This window comes from Mauremys reevesii, linkage group 13 (assembly GCF_016161935.1).
Source record: "Mauremys reevesii isolate NIE-2019 linkage group 13, ASM1616193v1, whole genome shotgun sequence".
Lineage (NCBI taxonomy): Eukaryota > Metazoa > Chordata > Testudines > Geoemydidae > Mauremys > Mauremys reevesii.
This window is the reverse complement of record NC_052635.1, coordinates 38,759,889-38,786,169: the sequence shown is the minus strand read 5'-3', so window position 1 is coordinate 38,786,169 and position 26,281 is coordinate 38,759,889. Positions and strand designations below refer to the sequence as shown.

The window sequence follows — 26,281 nt, the reverse complement described above, 5'->3', positions numbered from 1 at the left end:
CCTCGCTCCTCCCCTCCCGGGTCCCTGCTGGCCACACCTGCCCCGCAGCGCCCGCGCGCCTCTGCCCTCGGTCCCGGGGCTCCCCGGGGCTCCCCCGCAGCCCCGCGCCGGGCCGGCCAGGGCGGGAGAGGCGCCGCGGGCCGCGGGCAGTGGCCTGGCGGCTGGAGCGGGGAGCTGCGCGCCGCGGAAATGCCCCGGGGGGCTGGCGAGGCAGAAGAGGCGGGGGCGGGCTGTTGCCAGGGGGAGGAGGTGGCCCGTTCCCGGTAACCCACGGGGCTTTCCGCGGGTGGGGGGAGGGGCAGCCCCCCTCCCTGCCCCCTTGCCCCGGGAAGCGGCGCGGCCCGGTGCCCAGGGGTGCGGCGGGGCGGCCGGGCCAAGCCGGGGCAGATCTCGGTGCGTGGCCGGGGGGTGCGTTGCACGGTGCAGCTGCAGACGGGGTTAAGACGAGGAAGTCTCCACCTCCTCTGGCAGCTTCAACCTGTAGCTGCCAAGCTCCATTACAGCTATCAGCGGCGCGGGGCGGGGGGCGCGGGCATTCCTGCAAAGCGGGGGCTGAGCGGCTCGGAGTCCTGCCGAGGGAGACACGGGGGTGGTGGTTAATGAGCCCCCCTCGCCCCGCGGTCCCTCCCGGCGGGCTGCACGGAGGCAGAATAGCCGCGGAGCTCCGGAGCAGCCTGTGCTGGGGCTGACACCCTCCCTCCCCCGGGCAGATGAACTCCTAAGGGCTCCTCCTAGCCCCGCATGGCTCCGCGGCTTGCCCGCAGGGTCCCGCTCCGCTGAGACCCCGAGCCAGCGATCTGCCCCGGCCAGCCAGCGGGCTCCGCTCCTCCTCGGCGGGCAGGTGGGAAGGAAGCCGGCTGGATACCACCATGGGCCTGTCCTGGTGCTTCTTCATTGGGCTGCTCCTAGGTAGGTGACACTTCGGGGCCGTGCACTGGAGGGGAGGAAGGGACCCGGGGCGGGTGGGTTCTGGAGAGCGGTGGCAGGTATGTGTCCCCCGCCCCATAGATAAGGGTCTGCCAACATCCAGGCTGGGTCCTTTTGGCCTTCAGGTTCCTCCCGGGGGTACCTCGGGGTGGCACTGGAGGTGGGGGGCCCTTTCCGCAAACCCAGCGAGGAGCGCTCCCTGGGGTCCGATCCGCCAGAGGGCTCAGGGCACGGAGACTTTTACTGCGCAAGGAAAAGTGACGCTCCGCGGCTCACCGGACTGGACGTGCACCCAGGCAGGGATGTGCTTGTCCCCTTCCAGCTCCGATCTGTAACGGCTCGCCAGACATTCAATAAAAGAGCCGAGTTAATAACGACGAAGAGCCAGGAGACCGTCCAACCCCCAGAAGTGGCTAGTGATGGGGCGGGGGGCTCTTGGCTTTATTGGGATCTCCCCAAGCTTGTCTCGCTCTAAGAATGACCCGGGGATGGAGGGTTTCCATCCTTTGATTTGAATGGACTTTGCGATACTTTCTAGAGCTATTTCCAGTAGTGGGGGACTGGAAACGCCTAAGTGGACCAGGAGCTGGTATTGATCTGCTCAGGGATAGCTCGTGGAGAGGAGTCTGTCACCGAAGCCCACATGTTGGGCTAACACCGAGAAGAGAGGCAGCCGCTGGCTCCCACCCAAAGCTCCCTGGCTGCTGCTGCTGATCATTACCCCGCAGACCGCCTCTAATGAGCTTTCACTCCCGTCCCAGACAGTGGAGCAAGATAGGAGTCCGAGCCCCAGTGTGTAACTCTAGCAAGGGCCGGGAGATTCTTCCTGGTGCTATTTTCAACCGCCAGGGATGGATTCCTGGGACCATTTTTCCAGGAAGAAGTCCAGAAGCACCTGGCTTGGAGGTGAAATACATCAGAAGTGTCTCACTTCTCCAAGAGGAGACACATCGATTTCCCCACTGACCTCCAGGGTAGCGCCTAGACACTCCGAACCTGGCTGCCTGCCGGTATATTTGCGCCCCATTTTTAGAACTGGCAAGGTTCACATCTCAACCAGCACAGCTTGAGCAAGAGATGTCCCTGGACGCTCAGAGTTAGAGAACATAGTCACAGGGCTACATGATTCCCCATTAAAAAGACGTGAGCCTGGAGGAGGGAAGGAAACTCTCTTTATCGCCCCTGCTTGGACAGCATGTTTCTCTAGAAAACACAAGGGAGACTCAGCTGAAACTGTTTGTCCAGGTCCGGTGTGAACTGCTCAACAGAAAAAAGCAGAGTAAGATACAGCATTGAAGGGAGAACGGGTGATCTTGAGGCTAAGGCGCTAGGCTGGAGGGCTAGAGACCTGTACCAGACTTCCGCTCCCTGTGACTTGTTTCCCCCTCTGAAAAATGGGGAGAAAAATATGACCTGCCTCCCAAGGGCGTTTGGAGACTCAGTTCATTCATGCTTGTCGAGTGCTTTGAGATCAATGGGGGAAAGGCAATCTATACGTTCCAAGCATTTCAAGCACTAAATACAGTCAGCAAGAACTCAGCTCAGCCTTTTATTACTTAGTTGTGAGACGATCTGGATTTGTGTAGCATCAGTCACAACGCCCGACGTGGAACGTACATCAGACCTTAACGTGTAAACAAGATTAAAGCTAACAGTGGATTGACCAATTGCCCGGCCAGCTGTACCGTCTCCCCTGAACTCCACAGCCTTAGAATTTCGATTTGAGCTAGACCAAACATAAGATAACAGAAATGGGCAAAAGGTGGATATAGAAAGATACCATTTTTACCCCACCGTGCCTGTGCCAAAACTCGACTTTTGTCCCCTTCCTTACCAGTTTATAATCTGTAGCTCAAACTGATGGCAGCATTTTGCCGCTAGTGCCTAGGAACTGAAATTCATTAATGGTGCATCATTAAAAGATGATGTTAAAAAAAAGCATGGATTGTACATAACTAACCCTTCCCGTCTCGCAGAATATACAGGGACCGGCTGTATGCGTTTTATTTTCAATGTCTGGCAGCCCTGTTTGTTTGGATAAGGAGGGTTATACAATAAATTAGCACTTTCTAGCTGTTGATTTCTCAGTGCTGTTCCATTTGCAATACATCATCTCAGAATTAGGAAGGTAGGGATTTTAAAAAATTATTATGAATATTTTGGAGATGTGCCATAGCAAAGGGATAAGGAAACCAAAGGGACTGTATAACAGCCTCACTTAGGTGCTGTCTAATTTCGAGGTTGACTTTCACAGCGGTTGTATATCATCCATGAAAACGTTGTTTTTATAAATGACATGTGCTATGTTGTGGGCAAATATAGGAACCCACTGAAAGTAAAACCTCTTTCCAGACTTGGTTCTGCCAGATGCAGCCTCTTCTAGCACTGGATTCCAGCTTTGGTTTTCTCCATAGCAATTTCTGGCTTTTGAAAATTTCCTTACTCAACAATTTGTGCTTGTGGGGAAAATATAGAAACCACAATATATTTTTTCATGTATGCTTTTTTCTTTTTTCTTTTTACATCTCAGCCCTATCTTTATCTATATCCATATACTTTGCAACATGGCTAAACTATCATTAAGGAAAGAGCAAACAGAATCAAATCGCAGGATCATAGCACATTAGTTGTTGATTTTTTTGGGTCGCTTTGAAATAAAGAGTAAAAAAAAACCCCAAAAAACAGACAATAAATTAGCAAGCAAACTTGGTCTATATTAAACATGAACAGAAGGCAGTATTATTACATTGTCAGTAAAATATGTATAAACTTGGTATTATCTTTTGATGGGATTCGCTTTCTAATCATATAATTGAACTCAACTGTTGATCTTCTCTTACCCCTGACCCCATAATTTTCAAACTTAAAAATAAACAGTGAAAGGCAAGAAGTCCTTTTATTTTAAAACTGGCTAGGTTCTAAACCATTTCAGAGAAGCTACCCATGGAAAATATCGGCATGGTATATTGGAATGTAAAAACTTTAATGAAAGTTTAGATAGAAATTGAGCAAGCCTCTTATGCTCTTATGTTTCCAAGAATGAGTGGTTCTTTGGTGAAGGAGGATCAGAAATCAGAGTTGTTATCTAACTCAAAGAAAGGAGATTGATTTCTATTATTAGTTATTATTCCCTGGGCCCCCTCCTTACCTTCAGCATTATACAAAAGAGAGACCCAGCTCTGGGCCCCATTGAAGTGAATGGGAGACCTTCCATTGACTTTAACTAGTTTAGGATCTGGCCTGAGTTGTCTGTCTATATATTTTAAGGGCCCATTTCTGCTCTTATGAAGTCAATAGACGTTTTGTCGCTGATATCAGTGGGAGAAAGATTGGGGCCTAATTTAGATTAAACTATGAGAAATTGCACAAGGATTTAAGCAAGCAGTGTTCAAAATAGAATGACTGAAGTGGAGGAACTCTTGTAATGGGCACCATGGATCTGAGCGGGGGAACTGAACAAAGGAAATATATGGGAAAGGAAGAATGCATATCTCAACCTGCCAAGCCCCAAATGTGGGAAGCAACATGTCACAAAGACCCTAAATGAGGGACACTAAAAGTGTTCTTGCAAGAATCTTAAAATGCTGCTGGATTCATTCTTTTAAAGTAAATAACTTTTTTTATAGGCCCAACTGCATGATCCTTTATTTCTGATGTAACCAATGTTCAAGAGTAAAAGTGAGTAGGTAACTTTTTGACTCAACGATGACTCAATTAAGTGACATCAGGAAAATAAGGGACACTGCACAGCTCTGGAAGACTGCAGACCAGGTCCAGTTGATTCCTTGATTAACTCCTCCCTCTAACTCCTTCTTTTATATGTATTTTTAACCAATCTCGGCCAATCTTTTGATTTTATCAGCACAAAGATTTTTTACACTAACAGATATGCCAGGTCATACAGCGTCTGTTAAAAAACATTTGCAGGCACTTAGCGGTAGTGTGCTTTTGCTCACTTTGAGTATTGGTAATAATAAAGCTATATCCTGCCATTGAAACATGCAAAACATCCACTGCCAATAGAAGTCATATTCTGTCCTCAGTCAATTCCCCAAACAACCACTGAAGATTCACTCACAACTCCCACTGAAATAACTTTAAGTACTGAACTTCTGGCCCCACTGAAGTGAAAGGCAAAACGTACACTGAGCCAGGACTTCACCCTGTATCTTGGGATCAGTTCACACCAAAAACTCTCACTGGCCTCAGCGGAATTCACCTCAGCTCTCACACTGAAGTCCATGCGGTATGGGTGAGGTTATGTGGGGGATGGATTTTTTATTTCCCCTCTTGAAACAAAACACAATGATACTTTGTTTTCCATGTTTTTCATATATTTTTTCAGTTAGGCCACCTGGAAAAGGCCAATGAAAATATAGATGACAGCAGAAATTTGTGTCAAGAAAGTCCTAAACTTTGTTAATTTAATAGTGCAAGTGCAAGTCCTAGATTATGCAGCATGTAGATTGAACGTCAGCTTTAATTTCAGCATCTGTCAGTAGCATTTAAGAGAACTGGAATGCATCAAAAGTTAGCTAATATTGACAGGCGAAACAGTAGACTGAAATTTCAGACTATCTAGAAACCACACCCAGACCCCAAAACACACATGTTAAAACAACTCTAATTCTATGCTTTAACTGAACGAGCAACCATTTTCTTTGGTCACTCGTGACTGAGTTAAATATGTTCCCTTGTGTCTTTATTTTGGTATGTGTTACTGGTTTGGTGACATGTATCAGTTTAATATCTTACTGTGGAATCTCTTTGAGACAACTTCCACCATCAAGCCAGCTAAAGTTCCGCAACTCAGTGGCTCATATTTTTCTTTAGGGACAGTCTCCAGCTTTTCATCATTCTACACCCTGCAGGCCTCACTCGTGGAGCCAAGGAGAGACCTGTGTCCTTTTGAAATAGTTCTGTTTGTTCCTATTATTCATCTCTCTATTATTGTAATGCCTGGGAGCCCTATTCATGGACCAGGGCCCCATTGGGCTAGGTGCTGTACATACACAGAACAAAAAATGGTCCTTGCCCCACAGAGCTCACAATCTACATTCCTATAGTCTGATTTTCAAAGGTATTTAGGTGCCTAACAGGATTTTCAAGAGCGCTTACATAGATTTGGCATCTGATCCCCATTAGGTGCCAATGTGAATCTTTAGGCACCTAAATACCTTTCAGAAACTCATTCCCCGATTCCTATGATTCTGGTTTCATAGAAGCAGGCTGTGAACCCCTTGCTCCCACTGATGAGCCATTACTTACACAGGCAGTTCCCTTGAAGACAATAGGATTACTCAGGTGATTGTGAACCTCCGGGAGCAAGGCCCATCACAGTCTGAGATGCAAAGGCCTGTTAGATATCCAGGCCTGCTCCCTGCCAAGCCTGGCTTATTCCCTACTGTAGACTCACTAATACTTTGTGCAGTCTACTCTAAAATATGCCAAGGGAATGGGTTGCTACAGTTTAATAGATTTCAGTGTCAAGAAGGTTATCCCAATGTTCAGGCTACATTTTTCCTTTCTTAATTCCCTCCCAACAGAACCTCGTTATTCACCGTAAGGAATTCCTCCCCTTCCTAGGTGTTTTTAGCCTCTGAATATTTAGAGACTCCTCATATCCATCCCCCACAGCCACTTGTGTTGAGCTCTCTAAATCTTTCATTGTAACTCAATCCCTCCCACCCCCTAATCATTTTTGTTGCTCTGCTCTCAGCGCCCGCCAATGCCCTTTACATTGAGCAAATGCTATATTTATGTTAATATTATACAGTAGGTGGTCCCTTGTGCTCAGGAGCCACATAAATGATTTAGACATTTGAAATGAAGTTGGCATTTCATAGCCAAGCTGTCGTCTGATTACCAGTTCCACTCTTGAAAGCTCTCTGGGAAAAAAAAAATGCTTAGGAATCACTATTAAATAGGGCCAGGATGGCCACTAATAAAGCGTCTCCGGGAGAGGTTACATGGGATCTGCCAATGCATAGGCATTTTATAAGCTTGAAATGGCTGAGTGCCAGTCATTTCAAAAGATGTGTCTTGTTTTCTGCTGAGTTTCCATCTCTTCTAAATGAAGGGAGATAGGTGTGGCTTGGTACAAAAATATGGTTTATAATGAAGGTTTCTCTTTTATCTAGTCACAATTACACTACCAGAGTAGTGCCCCATCTTGTGCGTGTGTGTATGAAACAGAATGTTGGCATCCAAATCCCACCAGCTAGGCATGCAGGAGAGTGGAAATGGGTCTCAGTAACTCAACCCATGTAACTAAAAGCAAACCTGCACCCTCACTGGTACTCTAGGGGAAAAAACCTTGAGTTTCCTAGTTATTTCTTTGTGTTTAGGGTTTCTTCTAAATGTATCAGTGCCAAAGTTTTACAACAAGCTAGGTCAGAGTTTGACAGCTCACACAGCAGCACTGCTGCCTCAGTCTGTTGGCTTACTTCAGTGCTTGCTGAGACTAAACTCAAAGCAAATCAGTTCTCTCCTCTATTCTTATGTCTCCTAATTAACCCTCCTCTCTCCATATTGTTAGGCAGGTCCATGTAATTACCAGGCATTACCACAAGGGGAGCTCTGTGTATATGTTCTAAGCCAGTGGTCCCCAACGTGGTGCCCGCGGGCACCATGGCGCCCACTGAGGCATTTATGTGCACCCACCTAGTGCCCAGCAGGGAAGAGAAGCTGCGACCCTGCGCCTGCCGGGGACAGAGAACTCAGGCTGCGGGCGCGGTGTTCTCTGTTTCCAGCAGGTGCGGGGCACCACCTAGTGCCCAGCAGGGGAGACAAGCTGCGGCCCCGTGCCTGCCGGGGACAGAGAACGCCGGGGCTGCAGGCGCCGGTGTTCTCTGTCCTCGCGGCTTCTCTCCAGCTTCTCTCTGGATTCATATATTATGTAATATTAAATAGGATGATTTTCATATTATTTAATGTACAAATGCAAAATAAGCCTTGAAAAATTGTTGGCGCCCGCCACACTCTTCTGAAAACAGGAATGTGCTACTGGCCACAAAAAGGTTGGGGAGCACTGTTCTGAGCCCACAGCAGGACACATTACATATATGGAGCTATACCTATCTCATAGAACTGGGAGGGAACCCGAAAGGTCATTGCGTCCAGCCCCCTGCCTTCACTAGCAGGACCAAGTACTGATTTTGCCCCCGATTCCTAAGTGGCCCCTTCAAAGATTGACCTTACAACCCTGGGTTTAGCAGGCCAATGCTCAAACCCCTGAGCTATCCCTTCCCCCAACTTGTCCATTAGACTTAGGGCCCCAACAAATTCACAGTCATGACAAATATGTCAGCCAATTGAAATCTGGTCTCCCCCTGTGAAATCTGGTCTTTCGTGTACTTTTACTCTATACTATACAGATTTCATGGGGGGAACTAGTGTTTCTCAAATTGGGGGTCTTGACCCAAAAGGGAGTTGCAGGGGGGCCACAAGGTTAATTTAGGGAGGTCATGGTATTGCCACCCTTACTTTTGTGCTGCCTTCAGAGCTGGGCAGCCGGAGAGCGGCGGGTGTTGGCCAGGCGCCCAGCTCTGAAGGCAGTGCCCCGCCAGCAGCAGTGCAGAAGTAAGCGTGCCAATGCCATGCCATGCCACCCTTACTGCTGTGCTGCTGCCTTCAGAGCTGGGTGGTCAGAGAGTGGTGGCTGCTGACTTAGGGCCCAGCTCTGCACGCAGCAACGCAGAAGCAAGGGTGGCAATACTCTGCCTTCAGCGCTGGGCTCCCGGCCAGCAGCCACTGCTCTCCAGCTGCCTCGCTCTGAAGGCAGCGCCGCCGCCAGCAGCAGCAGCACAGAAGTAAGGGTAGCAGTACTGAAGCTCCTCCCTGCACTAACCTTGCCACACCCCCTCACAACTCGTTTTTGGGTCAGGACCCCTACAATTACAACACTGTGAAATTTCAGATTTAAATAGCTGAACTCAGGGCTGTCCCTAGCTATTTTGGTGCCCTACGCAGCCCCCTCATGGGTCCTCTGCTGGAGGGAGCGGGGAGGGGCTGGCCCCAGGCCTCTGCAGGGGCAGGGGCTGTTTGGGGTCCTGCCTCAGGCCTCCATGGAGTGGAGTGGGGGGCTGGCCCCAGGCCTCCATGGGAGTCAGGGGGCTGGCCACTTCCTGTGGGAAGTGGAGTGACCCAGCCCCAGCCCGCTCTGCTCCCCCGGCTCTCAGGCGTGGGGGGAGGGAGGAACCGCCCCCAGCACTCGCTGGCAGCGTGGCTGGGAGCCAGGGGAGTGGAGCAGGCTGGGGCTGGGTCGTTCTATTTACCGGTGAGCGCAGGCCCGACTCTGGAGTCCTCAGGGGAGTGGGGGTGGGGCGGGAAGAGGCCAGGCAGAGCAGGGGCGGGGGCCCTGGGGAAGAGCTGGAGCAGGGGCTGGAGCAGCACGCAGCTCCACAGGGAACCAGGAAATGTGGTGCCCCAAATTTCCTGGTGCCCTGCGCAGCTGTGTACTTTGCGTGTGGGTAAGGATGGCCCTGGCTGAACTCAGAACATTTACGATTTTAAAAATCCTATGACCATGAAATTGACCAAAATGGACCGTAAGTTTGCTAGGGCCCTGATTATACTGAAAGCACCTGTGTCAACTGGGCAAGGGCATAGCTAAATCCATGTTGGCATTGACCTAACCACAATGGCTCAACCTACGAAGGACCATATTCCCAGACGGTACTGCACAGAGGTTCCCTTGTTTGACTTTTTGCCATTGACCAGTTGGCTATGGGAGATTGTCTCTAGTTTCTGGGTCCACATAATATTTTGGTTAAAAAAAGTTTAGTCGAGCAGCTCCGCCTGGACCACAGCCAATCAGGAAAATAAGTTATTTGCCAGGTGTTTCAAATATATTTACATATAAAAATGAATAAAACTTGTGCAATTAAAATACAGTGGATGATGATAAGTATAAAATTCTTTGATTAAAGCACGCTGAGGTCTCAGTGAAATGTGCTCTCTGCCACTAGAACAGAATTTTATTAATATATCTTTATGGCCCTCTGAAGTGGATTCTGAGTATGCCCCTTGCTTTGTATACTGTATTTTGGTACAGAATCCTCTGTATCTGTTTCCTTCTGTGAATCCCTTTATTCTCAAAACTGACATCATCGTGGACTGGGTTTTTTCCATCAGTTTCATGTTAAAACATTCAAAGTGCGTGTTTCCTGAGTAAATCCCTGATCCTGCACCACTAAATGCAATGGGAGCTTTGCTATTGAGTTCAATGAGCGCAGGAGAAAGAGTAACCTCATTTATACATTGTGTTAGGCCCTGTTTTTTTCTCTCTTGGTAACCCACCAGAGAAGGCATTTTTTTACATGGTCAACACCAAAGAAGACCCTGAAGGTACAAGAGAGTGTCTCCTTCACTCCCACCCTCTCTAGCCCAAATACCATCTGTCTTGTCTGACATGCTTTTCCCTGTTTTCTGTTTCAGATGTGTAGGCCAAATCCTGCCAGCCTAGCTCAGGCAGAATTCCCACTGAAGGCTTGTGGGATTGAGCAGTACGCTCAGCAGGAATAGAGACTGAGGATGTCTGTGACTGTTCTAACTTTTATCTTGTTTATCTTGACTCAGTAGAGTCTGGCATATTTTAGAAGGAAAAGCTGTACTGTAACACCAGTGTCTCTGTAGAAATGAGTCAGTTCACCAGGGTATTAATCCAAATGAAACGCTAAGTTACAAAAGAATAGGGCCAAATTCTGTCTTCACTTATACCCAGGTGGAAGTCAATATGGTGTCTAGGTAGATAAGGAGGGTAGAATCAGGCTCATAGTTGTATTCATACTTTTTTATAATACCTTTTGACTGAAGTAAAATAATTTGAGGTTGGTATTTAAAACAGAAGCAAATATTGATCGAAACATTACAAATACAACAGGCCCTATATCCTATTTGGGGATATTGGGTTTGTTTGATCGCTTAGGAAACAGCTCTGAAAGAAATATATTGTAACTTCTTTTTTTTCAATCTTTACATTGCTTTTTACTGCTGGAATGACATCACTCTGCCAGCCAGCCAGTCACAGTTATCCGAAGCTGTGTGATGGATTTCCTAGAGCTCCTGCTTTCATAGGATGGTATCTCTGGCAATAACAAATCCTTTTCCGTGATTAACATAAGAATGGCCATGCTGGGTCAGGCCAAAGGTCCATCTAACCAAGTATCTTGTCTTCTGACAGTGGCTGGTGCCAGATGCCTCAGAGGCAATGAACAGAACAGGGCAATCACTGAGTGATCCATCCCTTGTTGTCCAGTCCCAGTTTCAGGCAGTCAGAGGTTTAGGGACACCCAGAGCATGGGGTTGCATCCCTGACCATCTTAGCTAAAAGCCATTGATGGACTTATCCTGCGTGAACTTATCTAATTCTTTTTTGAATCCAGTTATACTTTTGGCCTTCACATCCCCTGGCAATGAGTTACACAGGTTAATTGTGTGTTGTATGAATAAATATTTCCTTATGTTTATTTAAATCTGCGGGCTATTGATTTCATCGGGTGACCCTTGGTTCTTGTGTTATATGAAGGGGTAAATAACACTTTCTTTTTCACTTTCTCCACACCGTTCATGATTTTATAGACCACTATCGTATCTCCTGATACGTATCTAAACTGAACTATCCCAGACTTTTTAATCTCTCCTCATATGGAAACTGTTCCATATCCCTAATCATTCTTCTTAACCTTCTCTGTACTTTTTCCAATTCTAATTTTTTGAGATGGGCAAACAGAACTGCACACAATATTCAAGGTGTGGGTGTACTATGGATTTATATAGTGACATTATGATATTTTCTATCCCTTTTAAAATTCTTCCTAATATTGTTAGATTGTTTTGTCTGCCGCTGTACACCGAGAAGATGTTTTCAGAGAGCTATCCATGATGACGCTAAGATCTCTTTCTTGAATGGAAACAGCTAGTTTAGACCCCTTTATTTTGTATGTATTGTTGGGATTATGTTTTCCAATGCCCATTATTTTGCATTTATCAACATTGAATTTCATCTGCCATTTTCTTGCCCAATCACCCAGTTTTTTGAGATTCCCTGGTAACTCTTTGCAGGCAGCTTTGGACTTCAATATTGTGAATAATAATAATAATAATAATTTTATGTTATCTGCAAAGTTATATAGAGCTGGCATCCTGGCAAACAATTTCCTCCTCCAACTTACTAGACTACACTCTGATCTCAAGTCAAGAAAGCATCACTAATCAGGAAGGGTGCTTAAGCACATGCTTAACTTCAAGTGCATGCTTATGTCACATTGAAGCCAATAGGACTTAAGCGTGTTTTCAAGTGCTTTCCTGAGCTGGAATCTCTGTTTGCAGACATAGAAAATGCAAAATAGTGCTGAGATTCATTGTATTATAGTTAATTTTATAACTCATTTTAATACATAATATAGGTCTTCCCACAAAATTGTGCTCATGGGAAATTCTTTATTTTGAGCGTATTAAAAAGACTGCTAACTTAATCTCAACACAAATTCAAGAGAAATTGATTTGGTAAACTACAAACATTTTCCTCGCATTTAAAAGAATGGTCATTCTTTTAGCAGCTAACCCCAAATCCATTCTTTCTCAGGGGAGAAGAATGGCAGAGGAATGCTTTGTTAATAACGTCTGTGCGGATAAGTGTAATTCACTTATGCAGAATACATTTGTATGTTTCTTATCCATAGTTTTGTTCCAGTCTGAACATTCCCTGCCAAATATCAAAGGTTTTGTGTCATTCTTAAATAAAGAGCTACGTAATTCCCCATGACTGTAGGCACTGATCTTATCCATGCGAATGGGTGACTTAGTGAAACATTAGAATTATAAATGGAAATAACAACTTTGGCCATAGGAAGCAACAGCATGTAGCAAGCTAGCCCTGGAGAAGAGTTGATCTACAGTACCTAATTTTGTTGCAAGCTGTAATGTGGGCAATTTCTTCTCTATTTATTGATAAGAAGCAAAGATGTATGACTAAACTCAACTTTTCTTCCAAAGTCAATATACTAGGTGTGGGGGCTGCTTGTTTTCCACAGGAGATTGGGGTGGGGCAAACCCTGCCCCTCTGAGGTGCTGACGAGGTAATCTCCAGAAGGGAAACCTCACAGAAAAAAAGGCCCCTCCTACAGCTTTTAGGAAGGGACAACTTCCTGCTTAAATTGCAGTAAAACCAGTTCCAATGTTTGGCGTTGGCCAACATCCGGCACGTCTTGCTCTGTAGATGCTTGCTCAGAAGATTTTATATATATATATATATATATATATATATATATATAGTAAACGGTCTCCTCAGCTTTCTTTGATAGACAGGTGAGCGAGCAACCTCTGTCATCTGCACCAGTCATTGAATGAAATCTTCCAGCGTGCTGCTAGGTAAATTATAGAACAGAGTTAGAGTAAGCCAGCCCCCAGTGGGACAATAAAACGAATGCAGCGCAGTGCAAGTCTGCAGGGACACCTAACCCAGGGACGTTATTTTGCTAGATGGATCAATATAAGCCAGGGTTTCAGGTGTTTTAATGAGAAGGCATATCATTTATTTATAGTGGGCCGAATCCTTCAGGTTCTCATGTAGGTCTTACCTGGGCAAACTGCCAATGGCTCCAGCAGGAGTTTTGCCTGAGCAAAGAGTGAATAAACATCCAAAGAAAGTCTTCGGGATTTAGCTGAGTGTTCGCACATTCCCTAAGCCAGTAACATCCGTTGTTATGGGAAATGAGGTAAGTGACAGAGTTACTGTCCTTATGGTGGGCGACAGGAGAGGCGAACGTTCCCATGTTGTAATTCCCTGGTTCAGTGGCTGTCTCAACCATAGATTAAAAACTTAGTGAGGACAAAGAGCTCTCAGTCATATCTGAAGATTTCAGCTGTGAGCTGAGTGGGTTCAGAGGAATCTCCAACTGAGCAACAAATAAAATAAAATTATTCACGAGTACTAATGAACTAGTGGCCTTAGTTACAATCATTTGGTTTCTGTGTTTGAACTAGTTCTTCCTGAGGTCTGTGAACAGAGCTTAGCCAGTGAATATTCAGGCTGTGTGAATTAAAACATGAAGCGAATGGGAACTGTGGGTACTGAACACCCTGCAGGATCAGACCTCAGATGCCAGAGGTTGGCAACCTTTCAGGAGTGCTGTGCTGAGTCTTCATTTATTCACTCTGAGTTAAGGTTTTGCGTGCCAGTCATACATTTTAACGTTTTTAGAAGGTCTCTCTCTATAAGTCTATAATATATAACTAAACTATTGTTGTATGTAAAGCAAATAAGGTTTTTAAAATGTTTAAGAAGCTTCATTTAAAATTAAATTAAAATGCAGAGCCCCCGGCCCAGTGGCCAGGACCCGGGCAGTGTGAGTGCCACTGAAAATCAGCTCGTGTGCTGCCTTTGGCACGTGTGCCATAGGTTGCCTACCCCTGGGTTAGCAGATCTCTCTCAGCCTTTCTAATGTGGGTCTGTTGCTCTTCTGCACATACAGAGTTTGAGCTGTGAGGTTTGCCATTTTATGGGCCTGCAGTGATCTTCATGGATCAGAATATGGGCACCATCCAGACTGGTTGTAACAACAGGATTTCACACTCTCATAAAGCCAGCATCCAGACTGAGTGCTGGAGCAACCGTGTTGTGCAAAAAGACAAGCTAATCCGCAGCAATACAATATGCGATTAAGAGGACCAGGCTTTTGTGAATGAGCTCTTCTCTGTGCTGCTGATGCATTCAGCAGGCTTGCTGTCCCAGCTAATCAGGATGCAGCGAATGAGTGATGGGCACAGAGAACACTTGTGTACCAACATCTGTCAGGCAAAATGACTAAATCTGCTGCGTAATGGACGTAATGACAGTAATGGCTTCTGATTTAAAATTAAAATTCTCAGCTTTGCCCCTGCATTCAGTTCTGGTAAGTGTCTTGGCATTTGTCTCTAGCCGATGCAGATCATTACTGGTGAAAGATGTAAGGATTTAGCTTCCTGAGAAGAGTGGGTTAAAATTAGTCCCAAACTGAGAAAAAAAAAGTACCTTGGTACAACAATAACATGCAGTAAAATGTCCCTTAAAACACTACACAGTTTAAACACAGCTGTGCAAGGTTCTTTCTCAATGTGCTATGTACCTTAGAAAGAAGATATAGCGTCATTATTAAAGGCCTGGGCAAGTACATTTTAATGAACGCTAAAGTCACTCATGTAATGGACGGAATATGAGCCAACTTGTGGGCATTTTTAAGGAACTTGTGTTGCCTCCTTTCCAAAATAATCCTGTTGCTTGTTGGGCTTTTGAGACTGCAGAGACCAGAGATTGCTTTGTTCTCTGAATTTATCTTATTTAGCTGATCAAGAGCCATAAAGAAATTGACTTTTTTGACTTAAGCGGCTTTCTCATGGTTTCATCTGAACTCAAGGGGGAATAATAAATGCATGAACTGATAATACTGGGGATCATGAAATAGCTGTGAAAGGCTGGACACCACAAGGGCTTTTCAAGCTGTCTCTGTGACGATAATCACTACCCTTGAAACAAGCGGCTCCATCTGTCGCTCTAGGACAGGAGAAACAATCCTTTCCTGGCAGAGTTACAGGACTGGATCTAAAGCACCCTGTCCAGAAACTTAGCCAAAGGACCAAATAGTGCCCCAGAAAGGCCTGGTGTGACCCATTGAAGAGCAATTCCTGGAACAGGCAGGTCCCATTTGGTCTTTAAAAAAAAAATAAATCTTTAGTCAAACTAACCCATTTAACTGTAAAGTGCAGGAGCGACTGCATCTGTGTTCTGAAAACATCTGTCTTATTTTAAGCCTATGCATCTGGAAAGAAACTATGGGACGTGCCTGTGTCTCAGGCTCAGCAGCACAGCACTGGAAAACTGCACTGGGAGCCACAGTGTCAGTACCAACTGCGCCACCTACAGGACAGCGCTAGAATTTCAGCTCTTCTGCCTCCCCGGCTGGAAGGTCATTGGATTTCTACAGGGTAAGGAGCCCAGTAGCCCAGAGCAGTTTGCAGATTTGTCTTGCCTCTTTGCTAGATGCTGCCAACAGGGTGAGGTCACGTTACTAAATAGCATAGTCATGGTGCACTGATGGGCACACACTGTTAAACTGTAGCCTGTGCCTGCTGTTGGTGATTTTCCTTTGTGGGGAAAGGGTCATGTATTGTTTGTGACTGGAAGAAGGCCCCAAATTAAAGAGCTGAATATCCTTTAATTTTGGGGTGGTTCGAAATGCACTCCCAGAGCTACCATTCGCAGATAGCCCAGTACCAAATTAAGGGGCCAAATCAAAATCCTTGATATTATCAGTTTGGGATGTGCTCTAAATCCAGATCCAAATACTCCCTCTAGGACTTTCTCCATCTCTCTCTTAATTTGCCATGTGTGCCATCCCAAAGCTGCAGACGTTGCCCCATCACTGCCCTCTGGGCTGAGGGAACACACAATACACAGGCTGAGGTTTGAAAACACAGCAGCACATCTTTAAAACACCCCACTGCCTACACATTATTTCCAATGTCCTTGTGTGAACGGACTTTGGCAAAGGCACAGTTCTGACTACCAGCTTCTATTGTACACAATGGAACAGGCTCCAGTGCACCTCTCACTACGACCAGGAGATGAATAGTGGGTCATAAACTCATAGGTGCAGCGAAAGGGAGAGAAAAGGGATTTTCAATTTAAGATCTCAAAGGAAGCATGCTAGTTTACCTCACAAAAATTTCATTAGCAGCTTCATGAAAAACAGACTCCCATTTAAGGGCAAAGGGGCATCTCACTGAAATTATCACCCCTAAATCCTAGCCCAGGCCAAACTCCTAAACTAAACTTCTGAGATTGGGCTGAGTTCTGGGGATTAGCATAAACTCCTGAATTATTAATCTCCCAGGCCAGAGCAAGCATCTGAACTACAGCAAACTTCCACTGGCAAGTGAGCTTCTGAGTAGCGCTACACATACAGCCTTAAGTAAGCACCTGAACTAGATAGTAAACACCCGCCTGCCTGCCCCACAACTCCTCACAGCTAGAACAGGCTTGTAAATAGGATGAGCTCCCAACTGGAGTGAGAGCACAGGCAGAGAGACCAACTTTATAGTCTCTTAGCCCCACCCGATTGGTTTTGGCTAATCAGTCCCCTCCACCTGACCCAAAATGGAGTCTTGCAGGCAGCATTAGCTCTGCATCCTCTTCCATCCATGGTCTCTGTGTTTATCCTAACAAGGGCAATGAAAAGGAGACACACCCATCCCTGCGATGTGCATTCTGCTGTAGGGGTCTCAGTATTACTAACCCCAAGCATTCAAAAATCAGGAGTCCGGCTCCAAACGAGCGTGAGATTCTCATTAACAACAAAGGCTTTCTTTTTATTTGCCTTCTGGTATTTAAGCCTTGAAGGTTCATGTTTTCAAGCTTTTCTCAGCAGCCACAAGGGTAGACACTTACTTTTTTTTTTTAAATGAAAGGTGGGATTCTCATGCAGTCACATGATGCCAGGAGCTGGGGGCTGTCAGAATAACACCAAATATCCTGACAAAATCATGGGCATTGGCAGACATGGGTCTGACTTTCTTGTCTCTAGATGGGACTCAGTAAGGAACTTTAATACAAGCTGCTTATGCTCCCCATTGAATCTCATTCACAAGACTCCCTGCTGGACCTCCACCCTCGCTGTGGTGGACAACTCCATCACAGTCCCTTGTGATGATGGACGTGGGGTGAGACTCTTTCTGATGTGGTCCCTTATTGGCAAGTCTCTGGCATTCACGTGGCACTGAGTTGCCCCATTGCTCTGTGCCACCTAACAGAGGAAACACTACGGGATCATTTGTGAAACCATTTCTATTTAATACCACTTGGGTGAGGGTAAGGAGCAATGAATTGAGATTCTCCCCTCCTCTTAGTCTTATGGCAATATGCCCTGGGGATAGGATGGGGTGATGCTCCACAGAGTTCTTCTATGCAAAGAAACTCTGATTTGTTAGTGGGTGTATTTTTTTTAATACCTCTTTGCTGAGGGTGCAGTGAAATGAAAATCACCATTGCAGGAATAATTGTGCCACTGGGGTAAGATATGGGGCCTTGGGGTCAATGGGGAAGGGAGCAGTGTAAAGGTGAGACCCTCTCCTCATGGTGTCAACAGAAGTTAATGCCCCATTGATTTCTCTGTACAAAGAGTCAGGCAGGAATTCAAACCCCAGCTCTTCCACTCGATACGTGACTAAGGATTCTACCACCAATCTCTTCTCTGCCCTTAGCTGTGAGGTACGTCCGGGACCGGAGTTTCTCACCAGATCTTACCTGTTTTACTCCAACCGCTTGTTCAAGGCTTATCAGTTCTACTACTGGGACCCCTCCTGCCACAACCCGTCCCACTCCTTGGTCATCAAAGGCAAGCTCCGGCTGCGCCAGGCCTCCTGGATCACCCGAGGGGCAACTGAGGCAGACTACCACCTGCACAAAGTGGGCATTGTTTTCCACAGCCAGAGGGCCATGCAGGAGATTTCTGCCCGGATCAATCAGACGTCAGGAGGGGACTGCAGTGGATTCTTTCCACCTGGACGGTCCTGGGCTCCTGGAGTCCTCTACGAGGTGCTGAGTGCCAAGGAGGGGCGGGATTGCACCACAGCCCTGGGCTTTGCCATGCATGAACTCAGCCTGGTGCGGGTGGAGAAGCATTACGAGCCCCTACTGCAAACTCAGCCGAGCGGCAGCAGGACGGTGGAGGAGCTGTACCTAGGGGACATTCACACCAAGTGGTCTGAGAGGCTCCATTATCGACCAACAGGGTATCAACGCCCTTTGCAGAGCGCTGTGGTAAGAACATTGCTTACTCCTGGGCCACATTAAAAAATGGAAGCCCCAGGGCTGCCTGGGGGGGGGGGGCAAGTGGGGCAATTTGCCCCAGGCCCTGGGCCCCACAGGGGCCCCACAAGCCCTGGCTCAGCGGCGGTCTGGGTCTTCAGTGGCATTTCGGCGGTGGGGGGGCCCTTCAGTGCTGCCAAAGACGCGGAGCAACTGAAGGGTCCCCTGCCGCCGAAATGCCGTTGAAGACCCGGACTGCAACCGGGTGAGTACAAGCGCCGCAGCTCCCCTGCTTTGCCCCAGGCCCCCTGAATCCTCTGGGTGGCCCTGGGAAGCCCAGCTTCCCTGGTGTCCCCTGTTTTTTGATGCATGTCTGTCTGCAGCCTTCTTAAATTACTTACCCCACCTGCAATCGGTCACCTCAGTATTATAATGATACAGACAGAGGTGATGGGCAGAGAGCCTGGCTTAGAAAAGACAAAACTGTGTCTTGTGCAAGGTGCTGGTTGGGGTGGGGTGGGGAAGAAACGGGGGCCTAACCACAAACGTACATGCACAGTTGTATGTGAATCTGGCTCTTCCCCTTACTAAGCATGTGGCCTGGTAGCTAGCCTGGACTAAGCAGCAAAGAAAACATAATAGAGGAAATAGTCCTCCACGGCTGGGGCATGGAGCTAATAGATTTTCTTTACCTGCCACATTTTCACTAGAAATGCAGGCTCAGATCCTGTCCTGAGGTGAAAAGTCCCACATCATTATAAGCTCTGTGTGCTGTTATTTGTCTTGCATCCCTCATCTTATTTCTTTGTCCTGTCCTTCAGGTTGAAAGAGGAATGAGGAAACAAGCATCTTCCATTAAATCATTATTCCACAATATAATGCCATTAGCAGGGGAAATTGCCCTGAATACAATTATGTTATTCTACAGAAATCACTTTACTTCAACATAAATAATATTATACAGCAGCCGTGATTTATTTTTATTTTTCGCCAGTAGCTTGGTTTATTTCCAGGGGAAAAAAAAGTATTATTTATCTAAATCAGAACTAAATGTGATTGAGCAGCGAGATAGGGCAAAAAAGCCACCTGTGAACATTACCAGCTGGAACAGGACTAACTCTCATGAAATGCTTCATTTGGGAGAAGGTTTTCACCCTTGTGATACTGCAACAACTGGAATTTAAGAGAGAAAAAGAAAAAACACAAAATGACAAACCTCCAAGTAACATGCTTGGATTGGTATAAAGCTGGGTGTTATCTTGGGCCAAGACCATGTACATGAGCTAAACCAGACGGTAAACATACACAATTTTAAACGTTAACTTAAAACAAACCTAAGATACTGAAATTCACTCTCTAAATATAGTGCTAGGTTTCAGAGTGGTAGCCGTGTTAGTCTGTATCAGCAAAAAGAACGAGGAGTCCTGTGGCACCTTAGAGACTAACATTTATTTGGGCATAAGCTTTCATGGGCTAAAACCCACTTCATCAGATGCATGCAGTGGAAAATACAGTAGGAAGAGACACACACAGAGAACATGAAAATATGGGGGTTGCCATATCAACTCTAACAAGACTAATCAATTAAGGTGGGATACTATCAGTAGGAGAAAAAAAACATTTGTAGTGATAATCAGGATGGCCCATTTCAAACAGTTGACAAGAAGATGTGAGTAACAGTAGGGGGAAAAATTAGTATGGGGAAATAGTTTTTAGTTTGTGTAATGACCCATCCACTCCCAGTCTTTATTCAAGCCTAATTTAATGGTGTCCAGTTTGCAAATTAATTGAATTTAAATATGCCACAAGTACTCCTTGTTTTTGTTTTTAAAGATAGTACTGTAATTAATCACCAAACAGCTCTGTAAAGCTCCCCAGCACATGATGTCACCACTTGGGGATAATTAGAAGCTACCATACATTAGAAATAACTTCATGTGACTGGTTTAAACAAGCAAGATTGTTGGCTTCGCCATATTAATTTTGTTGGACATATCCTTCTCTTTTAATTAACTAATGTGCAACATTAGCCTGCACTAGCAAGAGATTCATTCAACTTTGCTGATGTCATGACCTGCAGGTCTCAAACCCAGGTCTAGGAGATACCTGAGGTGGGTGTTAATCATGTGCCAACCCTTCACCTGACACTTTACTATTACCAGCTAGAACCAGGATTCCTTGAAGTCTAACTCAGCTGGAAGATTCTACCTTAAGCCCTGATTGGTGGAACAGCAGCACACCTGATTGGCTTCCTCCCCCTACTTAAGACAGAAGGAGGCGCAGGAAGTCTGTACAAGTGGGGTGTACCCTGCTTTAGACTGCTCACCCAGTGCTATCTATTCCTGTCTTCTGATCTCTTGGTTTCCTGACCTCTGGCTTGTCTACTGACCCTGCACTCCTGGTTCCTGGTCTCTGACTCTTGGTTCCTGACCTGACCTCCTGGTTCTGAACCCTGGCTAGTGTGGCAACCTGGCCCCCTGCCTTATGCTGACCAATAGGCCTGGCTACCTACATCCTGGTCCTGACAGCTATGAGCTATTTTTTAACCTGCTATGGGGAAATACTACTCTTACTTCCTTAAATCTATAAATGTTTTAAAGAAACCCACTCTCCCCAAATTACCTCCATTATCAAAGAATTTCCTGTCTACAGAGAATATATATATGTGCCAACTTCTGGGATTATTTAGCAATAATGTACTGTGTATTGTCAGCACTCGTTAGTGTGACAGTAGCAGTAAAGCAAGCTGAAAATGACTAAATTACAGTAGACTCCAATCAACATGCATGTAAATTACCCACCCTACTGTTAACTGAGTTATTTAATCTTGTTCCATGCAAACAGTTAATTAGCTAGAATTTCAGAAAATGATCAAATGTTATACTTATTTAAAAAAAAAGTCACCATATACTGACACTTTTCCATATGAAATATAGGAAAAGGTTTCAACTTTGCATGAAGTTCTTATAGAATTAGAATGGACACAGGATTGGTTTGATGTAGAGCTTTGGGCAATGCTCAGGCATCCTGCGGGGCCTTCAAAATTAAACGCATGTTGGTTGGATCCATGTTTTTCACAGAGTTTAAGTTTTGATGCTGGGTTTCATGGACTCTTCTAGGAGATGCAGCACCATTTCTTAGCCCTCCTTCTGAGGGTCTCAGCAGTGCATTGGCTTTTCTGGCACCATCTGAATGGATATAAAAATGTACTAGCCTATTTGACAACTCCCAGCAGCACCAGAGACTGCCTAAATAACCTTAACTGGTGGCATTTTCTTTAGGTCCAGGCCTTGTCTAAGTTTTCACTAAGCACATGGTATTGTGGGAGCAAAACATCAGCATTTGTGCCCTGATCCTAACCTCTCAAATAGTCACACAAATCTTGCAGTGAAAGAAAACCAAGGCATTCCAAAAGTGCATCCCTTGTCCTGCTTGCAACACTCCTTTTGGACCAACTGCTGCCCTGAGGTGTATGCATGCAGCTCCCACTGGCCTTCGAGAAGAGCCAGGTGCTCATCTCCAAAGGCAGAATTTGGCCCTTCTTGTTTTTCCCTAGAATGGCAGGGGATTGAGGCAGCCCTTTACCTTACTAAACTGCTTGGACCCATTGGGCCAAATTCATCCCTGATGCAGCCTCCAGGACCTCAGTGAAGTTGCACCAGGGATGGGGATTGGCCTGTTATTGTTTGAATATTTTGAATGGGGGTTTGCATGTAATATTTTTCACTTACTTTTTGTTTGTTTGCCTCCAACAGCATCACGTGCATCCTTGCCCTGCTTGTGGGATTATATACAGATCTGATGAGCACCATCCACCTATATTACCAGCTAAAGCCGAGCTGCCGATGCAGTTAAGTGGCAGGTGGGTGAGTGCTCACTGTGAAATCCGGCCAGCTGTGCTTTTTCTTACCAGGTACTTCATATTTCATGGCACCAATCGCACCTGGGAAGGGTACTATTATCACTACTCTGACCCACTGTGCAAGCAGCCTACTTTTAGCATCTATGCATCTGGGCACTACACCAAGGGCGTCCCATCCTCCATAGTGAGAGGAGGCACAGAGCTGGCATTTAAAGTGACCTGTGCTCGGGTTACAGCAATAGATCAGGTAACAGTGACCATGCTAAACTCCTCAGAGCCAGGGACCTGCGGGGAGACAGGCTTCTGGAGTGCCGGGATGGAGCAGGATATAACGCTGACCAATGGGTGTCTGGCTTTGGGCATCAAGCTGCCCCACACAGAATATGAACTCTTTAAAATGGAGCAAGACATGAAAGATGGCAGCTTGCTGTTCATCGGCGAAAGGCCCACAGACGGATCCAGCCCTGACAGACCGGAGAAGCGGCCCACCTCATACCAGGCACCGCTTATTCAGTGTGCCGGGGCTACCGGCGTCTTTTCTAAACACATCAGTCCACGCTACCTGGGAAAAGAGGATAATAATGGGAATGAAGCACTAAAACCTTTGCCTATGGCCTTTTTATTATCACTTATGGCAATGCAGTTTTTAAGATGGGACTAGATGACTCCAGCTGTGCAGCACAGAATTCAGACACTGGGTGCTAAGACAATTTTATATCCTCTTTAGATAAGCACATCTGGAATCAGCTTTGCTTAGATTCTGTACACATAAAAAAATGGACAAAGCAAGAGGTTTTCCCTGCATAACATGCCTGATTATGTACGATGTGTACTATGCGTATACTTCCTAATTGACCTTCATTAGGCATAAATCTAATGTAGTGACATGGATCCATTGCACATTGTCAGATAATTTAGCAATACTAAAAAGACGTGTTAAATTAGAACCGCTGATTCTAGCTTTCAGCATTGCTAGGATATAACTGAGGGCTCTAGTCACACAAAAGTCAAATTACCAAAGTGTTGAGGGCTCAGTCTCTCTGAAACTGATTTCCCCCCACTGCTCCCCTCACTTCCTGCTCCTGTAAGTTCAGGTAGCTGGCTTTGGCTCAATCACAGAAACTCATACCACACACACCCTCTGTCAATCTCTCTTCCTTGAATTCAGGAAGGGCTCTTAGTGGCAGACTTGATGCCATCCTTGCAACCTACAATTTGCAAACTCTGCTTTCTTTCCCAGGCTCTGGGCTGTGATTGTCCCAGTCCACTTCTGTTCATAAGCTAACAATGGGTGAGATACAAGTGACCTTGCCCCTGTCATATTACACTGACTTCATAAGGGTTGGGTTCACTCTGTTCCACCTCTCTGTGTTATCACTTAGCCCAAATGTTGAGACATGACCAGATGATTTATGACTGTAGCACTCATCAGGTATCAGTGAGACACACACATAGGTGCAAAAAAACACTATACCGACCCTGCGTTACCTCTGCCTCCACTTTAGCACAATCCCTTGTGTGTTTGTTGGCACATTCCCTTAACAAGGGTTATCAGTCCAACTCTGGATTATATCTCAAACATAAAAATACCACACAAGTGCAAGGATAACATCTGATAAACTTGACTCAGGTAAATTAAGGTGAGGGGTGCAGAAGAGAGACTATAATCAGACACCACAGTCAAGTCTTGGCAACAAAAATGATTAGGGGGCTGGAGCACATGAGTTATGAGAGGCTCAGAGACTGGGATTATTTAGTCTGCAGAAGAGAAGTGAGGGGGGATTTGATAGCTGCTTTCAACTACCTGAAAGGGAGTTCCAAAGAGGATGGATCTAGACTGTTCTCAGTGTTACCAGATGACAGAACAAGAAGTAATGGTCTCAAATTGCAGCGTGGGAGATTTAGTTTAGATATTAGGAAAAAAAATTTCACTAAGAGGGTGGTGAAGCACTGGAATGGGTATCTCCTGCCTTAGAGGTTTTTAAGGTCAGGCTTGACAAAGTCCTGGCTGGGATGATTTAGTTGGGGATTGGTCCTGCTTTGAGCAGGGGGTTGGACTAGATGAGCTCCTGAGGTCCCTTCCAACCCTGATATTCTATGAATTTCTGCCTACAAAGCGAGCAAGGTATGAAATTATACTCCCTAGCCTACTGCAGCTAAGAGGACACTTAAGTTGAAGACACCTTGTGATAGTTAAATCCTCTTCACCTAATCCTACATATTTGATCTGAAAAGGATATTTTTTAACCAACTATGCAATAGCTACACTTAATGCTGTATGTACAAAACTGAAGCTGTACTTAGGGCTTGTTTACACAGGGCTATCCAGGAAAATGAATCCTAATTAACAAAGTATATCTGAAGTGGATTAGTTAAACCCCACTGTGAACATCCGCATTCAGAATTAAATTGGCTTTAATATGTTTAGTTTAATTCACTTCCAAAATGAATTAAGATAAATCACATTAAAACCACTTTAATTCTGAACAACAGCATCCCCACAAGGATTTAATACTACTAAACTAATCCATTTAAAATTCACACCTTTAGATAATTTTTTTCTGGCTGACCTCTGGTAGACAACCCCATGGACAATTTATGCGTTTTTAACAATTGATCCATACACATTTAATAAGATTCTCATCTGACAGTGGTACAAATGATTTTCAGCATGTTATCACATACCTGCCACAGAAAATATCATGTACATAAATACCTTCGAAAATGCTTTCTCTGTTTAAAGATTCCTGTGTTTTGATGCCTGCTATGTACAAGTATCCAAGGTCAAATGCATATGTTTAAAAAGGAACTGTGTGAGCTACAGTGCAATGACTGTTAATCAAATTTCCTATACTTTTCTCTTGGGTGCAATGGAAAGTTTGCAGTCTGCTCAACCACTCCAGCATATCAAAAGAGAAACGGTTATTTTGATACCCCCTAAAAATGACAATGCTACTTTTCTTGTGGTTTAAGGATTAGACTTTTTAAGTTTGTCTCAGTTCATGAAACCTTTTTTTCCCCAAATAACACAGTTCAAGTTTGCAACTCAAGTAACTGATCCATGAGACCCAGGATGATGTAGCTAACAATTAGACACACATGCCCAAGTTTTTATTCTCTGGCACCTCAAACAGAACCCGCCCATGCACCGATTCACTAATAGCTTAGAGGAAAGAGAGCTGCTACTTTCATCACCACAACTGCCACCTTCTGCAACAGCCAGGGATTTCTTTGGTAGCCTCCTTTTCAAGCACTGCTCACGTCTGATACTGTTTTGAGGGTGAGATTTGGTGAAGTCATAGCCTGAGCTACTCAGGGAAGTGCTAAAGTCAGGCCCAGTGTCATCAATGAGTTTTGTATGCAAATACCACCAGGCGCAGGCACAGACATTTACATAATGCAACTTGCATAATACTGCCACTATGTACACTGTTAATCAGACTTGACCATGTGTTCAGAGACTAGCGCAATGGGTGTAGCATAAAAACCTGGACAGTCAGCCTCAAGCATGGTGGCAAGACTGCAATTATATGACAAAGCTACGAAAGTAAACATGGTACCATCACATACAAAGGCACTAAAGGAATCTGGTACATAAACAAATTAGTGAAATGTTTATACTAGGAGCACTTCCAATTCTATTCCTGTAGGCTTAGCCACCTCACCCTCCAGGGAGTCACTGCCAACAAAGATCAGCAGCATTCCTG

At 45.5% G+C, this 26,281-nt stretch overlaps 1 protein-coding gene across 2 annotated transcripts; it reads left to right on the top strand.

Moving 5' to 3' along the window:
- Window positions 1-287: 287 nt before the first annotated feature.
- Window positions 288-24,274, top strand: APCDD1L (APC down-regulated 1 like). 2 transcript variants are annotated; one of them, XM_039499514.1, is made up of 4 exons: window positions 288-909; window positions 15,717-15,891; window positions 18,166-18,724; window positions 22,468-24,274. In XM_039499514.1, exons 1-4 carry the CDS (start codon window positions 870-872, stop codon window positions 23,233-23,235), a joined length of 1,542 nt encoding a protein of 513 aa, XP_039355448.1. In that variant the 5' UTR covers window positions 288-869; the 3' UTR covers window positions 23,236-24,274. The 2 variants fall into 2 exon arrangements, with proteins under 2 accessions (XP_039355448.1, XP_039355449.1); XM_039499515.1 differs by lacking the exons at window positions 288-909; window positions 15,717-15,891 and adding an exon at window positions 17,376-17,625.
- The last annotated feature ends 2,007 nt before the right edge of the window (window positions 24,275-26,281 follow it).

Coding starts and splice junctions, on each gene's coding strand:
- APCDD1L (XM_039499514.1), top strand. CDS start 870: ATGGGCCTGTCCTGGTGCTTCTTCATTGGGCTGCTCCTAG. Junction 910..15,716: donor CTTCATTGGGCTGCTCCTAG/GTAGGTGACACT, acceptor TCTTATTTTAAG/CCTATGCATCTGGAAAGAAA. Junction 15,892..18,165: donor GGTCATTGGATTTCTACAGG/GTAAGGAGCCCA, acceptor CTCTGCCCTTAG/CTGTGAGGTACGTCCGGGAC.